Here is a 7,801-nt window from a genome sequence, read left to right as displayed (position 1 = left end):
GGGAGGGGTTTGCTCCGAACTTGCTTGGAACGAATCGTTTCGAAATCATTGGCAAATGACTCTAATATTAAATGTATATTCTGAGAAAATTACAATGTTTTCTGACCTTAGATGCATTTAAACCTGTTGTAGGGGACTCCAACACAATATTAGGACACTTTAAAATATCATATGACCTGCTCTTTAACATTTTTTCTCAAGATAATACTATTGCATACAACATATATATGTGTGTGTGTGTATAATTAAAAAGATTTTTTACACACGTTCCCTTTCACATGTCTGTTTGTGTTTGTTTTCCAGGCACAAGTGCAGATCGCTCGTGATAATGCCGTGACATCACAGCAGCGATCAGCGAGTGGACGGAGGATACGAAAGGAAGCGTGCTCTGGCACAGAGGTGGACCGAACTGGAAGCAACCCCTTTTCAGAAAAGGATTCTGGGATACTGGATGTGGAGGATGCAGAGGAAGAAGAGGTGAGGGGGAAAGATTTATCTCAGGAGTCACAATAAAACCATTAAGCATTTCAACTGATTTCAAGCCTTTGTCAGGTTTTTAGTCTATTTTTGTTCACAGGCAGTTTATGAAACCAGAAAAAGAAAATTCATATAAATGCATCTTTTTGGGTATTATTCTCTTTTTCTTTCTGTCTCAGTCCTTTATAGAGATGGAAATCATAAGGAATGCATCGATTCTTGTTCCGATTCCTCTTAGTGAGGAATTTTTTTTAGTGCTTTTGAGACCAAATAGAGATGAACCGATCATGATTTTTCATGGCTAGTTCTGCTTGCCATTTTTAAAACAAGCAAATGAGCTGATTCCGATACGATTGCCATTTTTTAATATCTGCCTTTAGTGTGTCTCGTCTCTGTGTAACGTTCTGTTTATAGACTTCGTAATATTTCCCCACAAATTTGGGAAATGATTGCAATGCATTTTGTGCGCAAGTCCAGAATAGAGATCGGCTGAAACAAAATAAAAAAACTAGCCAGTTGCTGATCACGTGTTTGGAGCAAAAACTGTCCAGTTCCGAATGATGGCCGGATGACTGGTGTATCTCTAATACCAAAACTCATAGCATGTTTCTTTAACTACATGCTGTCACCAACTATCATTCAGTACAAAGTAATGGTTCCTGGTTAAAGTATTAGTTCACTTTCAGAGTAAAAATTTCCAGATAATTTACTCACCCCCATGTCATCCAAGATGTCTTTCATTCTTCACTCGAAAAGAAATTAAGGTTTTTGAGGAAAACATTCCAGGATTTTTCTCCATATAGTGGACTTCAACAGGGACCCACGGGATGAAGGTCCAAATTGCAATTTCAATGCAGCTTCAAAAGGCTCTACTCAAACCCAGCCGAGGAATGAGGGTCTTACCTAGGGTCTAACCACAAATGCTCATCTTGCAGTAGCTCTGTGTGTGCTTCCATGACTTCACACATTACGTAGTCACAGTGGAAATGTCACATGTGACGTAGTAGGGATGGGAGGGGTTTGCTCCGAACTTGCTTGGAACGAATCGTTTCGAAATCATTGGCAAATGACTCTAATATTAAATGTATATTCTGAGAAAATTACAATGTTTTCTGACCTTAGATGCATTTAAACCTGTTGTAGGGGACTCCAACACAATATTAGGACACTTTAAAATATCATATGACCTGCTCTTTAACATTTTTTCTCAAGATAATACTATTGCATACAACATATATATGTGTGTGTGTGTATAATTAAAAAGATTTTTTACACACGTTCCCTTTCACATGTCTGTTTGTGTTTGTTTTCCAGGCACAAGTGCAGATCGCTCGTGATAATGCCGTGACATCACAGCAGCGATCAGCGAGTGGACGGAGGATACGAAAGGAAGCGTGCTCTGGCACAGAGGTGGACCGAACTGGAAGCAACCCCTTTTCAGAAAAGGATTCTGGGATACTGGATGTGGAGGATGCAGAGGAAGAAGAGGTGAGGGGGAAAGATTTATCTCAGGAGTCACAATAAAACCATTAAGCATTTCAACTGATTTCAAGCCTTTGTCAGGTTTTTAGTCTATTTTTGTTCACAGGCAGTTTATGAAACCAGAAAAAGAAAATTCATATAAATGCATCTTTTTGGGTATTATTCTCTTTTTCTTTCTGTCTCAGTCCTTTATAGAGATGGAAATCATAAGGAATGCATCGATTCTTGTTCCGATTCCTCTTAGTGAGGAATTTTTTTTAGTGCTTTTGAGACCAAATAGAGATGAACCGATCATGATTTTTCATGGCTAGTTCTGCTTGCCATTTTTAAAACAAGCAAATGAGCTGATTCCGATACGATTGCCATTTTTTAATATCTGCCTTTAGTGTGTCTCGTCTCTGTGTAACGTTCTGTTTATAGACTTCGTAATATTTCCCCACAAATTTGGGAAATGATTGCAATGCATTTTGTGCGCAAGTCCAGAATAGAGATCGGCTGAAACAAAATAAAAAAACTAGCCAGTTGCTGATCACGTGTTTGGAGCAAAAACTGTCCAGTTCCGAATGATGGCCGGATGACTGGTGTATCTCTAATACCAAAACTCATAGCATGTTTCTTTAACTACATGCTGTCACCAACTATCATTCAGTACAAAGTAATGGTTCCTGGTTAAAGTATTAGTTCACTTTCAGAGTAAAAATTTCCAGATAATTTACTCACCCCCATGTCATCCAAGATGTCTTTCATTCTTCACTCGAAAAGAAATTAAGGTTTTTGAGGAAAACATTCCAGGATTTTTCTCCATATAGTGGACTTCAATAGGGACCCACGGGATGAAGGTCCAAATTGCAATTTCAATGCAGCTTCAAAAGGCTCTACTCAAACCCAGCCGAGGAATGAGGGTCTTACCTAGGGTCTAACCACAAATGCTCATCTTGCAGTAGCTCTGTGTGTGCTTCCATGACTTCACACATTACGTAGTCACAGTGGAAATGTCACATGTGACGTAGTAGGGATGTAACGGTATGAAAATTTCATATCACGATTATCAATACTATCACGGTTTTGTTAAAATTCAGTTAGTTTTGGTATTGAGGTAAAAGTTACCTTGCATTCGCTATACAGTGGGTGGTGGTCACGAAGATGACGGAGCAAATTTGATGCGTTTCCCCCTTTTTGCAGCGACTTTCTTCTTGCAAGATCAGCAGACAGGGTGACCGTCCTCGATTAAATTGCCTTCAGTACTCTTGTAAAAGCCAAAATACGACCAGACCACCGATTTGGTCCTCTTAGATGGCTGAAAAATCTTCTGAGCGCTGTCACTACCTTCCGCCATTTCGTCTCGTGCCAAAAAACAACAACAACAACATTGCATGCTGCTTCTGCGTCAGACTGATGCTGGCTGGACAGGATTTACCGCGAGTTTTCAAAATTGTGATAATCAATTACGGTTTTGATGATAATTAAATTTTAAACGATAATACTAACCGTCAGGGCATTTTATCGTGATTTATCGTTAAACCGGTAATCGTTCCATCCCTAGGACGTAGACAGAAGTAGTACTGAACTCCATCTGATTTTCTCCTCCAACTTCAAAATCATCCGACATTGTTGTTTTACATTTTTTTTTTTGTAAAGGGCGTTTGATTTAGTCTTTGCACGTTCGCTTTTTAAACACTGGTACGGTACTTCCACCTACATCATGCGAGTTGTGGATGCGCATTGCAGAGCTAGTGCAAGACTTTTTTTTTTTTTTTTTTGAAATAAATAAAACTATATGGAGAAAAATCCTGGAATGTTTTCTTCAAAAATCTTAATTTGTTTTCGACTGAAAAAAGGAAGTCAATTATCAGGAAATTTTTATTCTGGAAGTCAACTGATCCTGCTAAGTTTGAGTTAAACGTGAATGAATCACTCAGCTAGTAAGTCAGATTTATTCAGCTCTGACTGATTCATGTCTTCTGACTTAGATATACAAAAAGCTATCACAGTATTTTACTACAGTGTTCCATCCAAGTTAGCCAAAAGTCATGAAAATCATTCAGTTCCATTTAAAAAAAAAAAATTGGAACCATTTCTATCGATGAATCCTAGTTCCTCTGTCTCTGTTTCTGTCCGTCTCTGTTAGTCCCTTTCTCCTGCTTTACTCAAATATCCCCATGGACTTGCTGTTGGGCTGCCTGCCCAGTCCAGGATCCCCTCCCTTTCTTAATGGAGCGTCTCAGCTCTGCAGTCGTTTAGTGTCATTAGGGCTGCCCCGCTCCTCTGAGGCGGCAATGTGAGACGTGTGGAGCATGCAAGACGTGCTCCCCAGCTGTGGCTGCCGGCACCGGCACAGAGAGAAAAGAGGATCCTCGGTCTCGCTCAGCTCCTAAGAGACAAATTAAAGTGAGGCAGTCAAGACACTCTCAGTCGGTCTTCATTGTTTAGTTTACGTTGAGTTTATTTTGACGTGCTCAGATAAGCGTTGTTTGTGTTGTGTGACTTCTTCACTTTATTTTGACATGGTGTTTTCACTTTGTCAAACCGAAGCAACACAAGATTGGCACTTGTTGTGTTTGTGCCGAAGCACTGGTGATGGACTTTTGTTTTCTGTTTGCGTTGTAATGTTAAGCGGACACTTTTGTATCAAAGCAGCTGAGAAAAAGCTGCGAAAATAAATTTAAGTTGTTGACTAATGTTGCCATCTCTTACCCAATTTCATGATGTAGCAACATTGTTAAACCATTTTGAAATCCGTTTGATCAGCTCTCAACATTTTGATGAGTCAAAGTGAAAAAGTGAAAAACTTACCTTTAAGTGACCCTGGTAAGGTTAATGCTTTTTGCCCTCTCGTTTGACCTTTCCCCCTTCCCTTCCCTCCAAGCTTCAATCAGCCTGTGCGTCATCATGTTTTCCTCTTCTGGCTCCTGCTTGTGCCAGCCTTTAATCTGCTCGAATCTCTGCGCTCAGGGGCTCCCTGAGAAACGGGTTGTATCCAGAGATGCAGATCGTTGCCCGTTTAATGACCCCATGCCACCTGAAAGATGTCCCCTTGCGCCCCTTTGTCCTGTCTGTAAACTGTTTCTGGGGGAGCATGTTAATGTGAACATGCCGTCCCTGAACCGGACAGACATTTTCAGCGCCGTCCCAGTGGTGCATCAAGACTGAATTGTTTTTTCCACATTCTCTCTGGGTTGTTGTTGGTGGTGCCACAACATAGTTGGGGTTATATGTCCCTGGTTGCCATTTTGTGGGCACCAGATCAAAGCTTGCATTGTTTAGTTGTCTATTTGTTTGGCTTACTTTTAGAAAAGAGTCTTTCCTTACCGGTAAGGTCAAGGGTGGCTCAGGTCAAAGGGATGTAGTTAAATTTGGTAAAAGCTATTACACTTAGGGCTGGGCGATATAGCTAAAAAATGTATCAACGATATAATGTTTCATATCGTTCGGTATCGATAATTATTGACATTTTTTATAACCTTTTTAAAACAAAGAACAATATAATTTTTTTATTAAATAGGTTTTAAGGAAACTTTTGTCTTGTCTCCCGAGGCCACAGGAGGGCGCAATGAGCAAAACAATGCAGCACATTTAAATTGTGAACGCATAAGTCTATAAAAAAAACGTGCATTACGTCTACATATAAATCAAATATAATTTCGTAAATGGCATAAACAATTATGAACAAAACAGCATCATGTATTTATGCATTGCTTAATCCAAAGAGCCGAAGCGCCATTCACTCAGATTGCATTTAAAAACATATGAGACGCAGTGAAAAGGAATAACCCTCCACAAATTCGTGACGTGTTTTCTAAAAGTTTAAACTGTTTTAACTTTGCATGGCTACATCTCTTGTGTGACGCGAGTGCAGCAGTCATATTTGTCCGTCTAAAAAATGCGCTGAATATGCGTTCTGTGTGAATGGCTTGGTTTCGGTTTTAACCTAAGACTTCTCCGCATTGAGCTTCGATGTTTCTAAAGGTGCTCCTAAAATTTTGAATGTGCTCCTAAATTTTTTAAGTTAGGAGCACAAGTGCTCCTAAAAAGAAAAGTAAGCGTCGAGCCCTGGGTCCGAATTAAAAAAAAAAAAAACTTTTCAGCAAGAATGCATTAATTTGATCAAAAGTGACCGTAAAGACTTTTATATTGTTACAAAAAATCTTTCACATTAATGTTGTTCTTTTAAACTTTCTATTTATTAAATAATCCTAAATAACTGTAGGACGGTTTCCACAAAAGTATTAAGCAGTAATTAAATCTTAATTTAAAAAAATATATATTTTAACCCTTACAAATTAATGCTACTTTCCACAGTTTTTACGCTGAATTATATAGCTCAGAGGTATTGCATAACCAGCATGCTTGTGATAATTTTCTAAACAAAATACCACTTCCCAAAATGTCTGGTTTGTTTTTTCTGTTGCAAAGCTGATTGTTTGTCTGTGTTATTCTGTATATTAAACAATGTCAAAACAATAAAAAATTGATAAAAAAAAAAAATATATATATTTTAATATATATAATAGAAAACAGTAATATTTCACAAAATTACTGTTTTTATGGTATTTTGATCAAATAAGTAACCTTGGTGAGCATAAAAAAAATTCGTATTGACTCCAAACTTTTGAACGGTGGTGTATGTGTAAATAATTTTGATTCAATGTAAGGTTGCATGATTAATTGAAAAAAATCAAAATCGCCACGGCCAAAACATAACTTAATTTGAAGTCAAAAGGATCACATGCACTTTTCAAGTTCTTGCTGAACATGGCAAACATTTATTTCATTGTGATTTTTTTAATGTCATTTTGTTTTTTAAATAATCGGGATATTAGATGTTTTTCATATTGTATTTCTAATTACAAAATTGCAATATTTGACAAAATAATCGCTTTGAGTTTTTTTTTTTTGTGGTCCAAATCATGCAGCCCATAATTGATTTATTTCTCATCTGTTAATCCATGCTAGCTGGTGATTTTAAATCAAAGCAGTTAGCACAGTTGTTTGTTCATGACTTTGTTGAAATTTGCCAGTGGAAACTGCTCCATAGTTTACCAGCATGTTACCACCCAAAAGTACCCTGGAATGTTTCCTGCACAAACAAATATTGCATTTGACACAGCCACAAGTAATGAAAAACACTTTTTAAATGCATCACTGTTAATTTATTACCTATTAACTTGCTAGACACGCATCTATGGAGTCAAGAGTCTTTAAACTGTTTGCCTTTGTAGTGTGCTTCAAAATACGACCAATAATTGTGTGTAGGTCTACGTGCTTGGGTGGGTATTTCTGTTTGTTTAAAAAAAAAAAATTTTTTATGTGAATACGCACGTGTTTGTTTTCGGAGTGTACGTGCTGACAGCTCCTCGTGAAGACTCCCAAATTGTTTGAGTTGGTGGAATGTCACTTTTATGACCCTCCGGCCTGTAAATTTCAAGTGTGAGCAGACAAACTGTCATTACTACAATGGTCTTTGTAATGGAAGCTGGTGAGAATGGCATGCTGGGGAATCGGGGTAGACAGGAAGTCTTTAAAGTTCACGTCTTGCCCTTTTTTGAGCAGTTCTGGAGACCAGGTCTAGGAGCCGTCTGAGGACGCAAAGGAAAGGGAGGAAAAGTAAAGGACAAGAGTTGTTTGAAAGTGACCAGGGAGTCATAGAAGGGACACACACAAACATTGTTTTGAGGTTATAGGAAAGAAAGCAAACAAATGAGAAGAGAGCCCGGATAAGCGAGTCGATGTGTCTCTTTTTAAGATGTTCGAGTTTTTGTGTTTCCTTTCCCTGATGACCCTTGACTCACCTCAGACCCTGTGAAATCACACTGCTTACTTATACAAAAACAATCAGAATTGC

The 7,801-nt window shown here is 38.3% G+C and overlaps 1 protein-coding gene across 1 annotated transcript in view; it reads left to right on the top strand.

The window, feature by feature from the left end:
* Nucleotides 1-2,101, top strand: part of LOC107750632 (exocyst complex component 6B-like) — a 39,939-nt gene extending 37,838 nt beyond the window's left edge. Inside the window, exons 7-9 of the mRNA XM_016566120.1 lie at nucleotides 304-477; nucleotides 1,792-1,965; nucleotides 2,066-2,101. Of these exons, the coding sequence (XP_016421606.1) occupies nucleotides 304-477; nucleotides 1,792-1,965; nucleotides 2,066-2,101 (384 nt within the window). The remainder of the gene's footprint in view (nucleotides 1-303; nucleotides 478-1,791; nucleotides 1,966-2,065) is intronic.
* The last annotated feature ends 5,700 nt before the right edge of the window (nucleotides 2,102-7,801 follow it).

Source organism: Sinocyclocheilus rhinocerous, unplaced genomic scaffold (genome assembly GCF_001515625.1).
Source record: "Sinocyclocheilus rhinocerous isolate Xijiao unplaced genomic scaffold, SAMN03320098_v1.1 scaffold19, whole genome shotgun sequence".
NCBI lineage: Eukaryota > Metazoa > Chordata > Actinopteri > Cypriniformes > Cyprinidae > Sinocyclocheilus > Sinocyclocheilus rhinocerous.
This window is presented reverse-complemented; position numbering and strand designations above follow the sequence as displayed.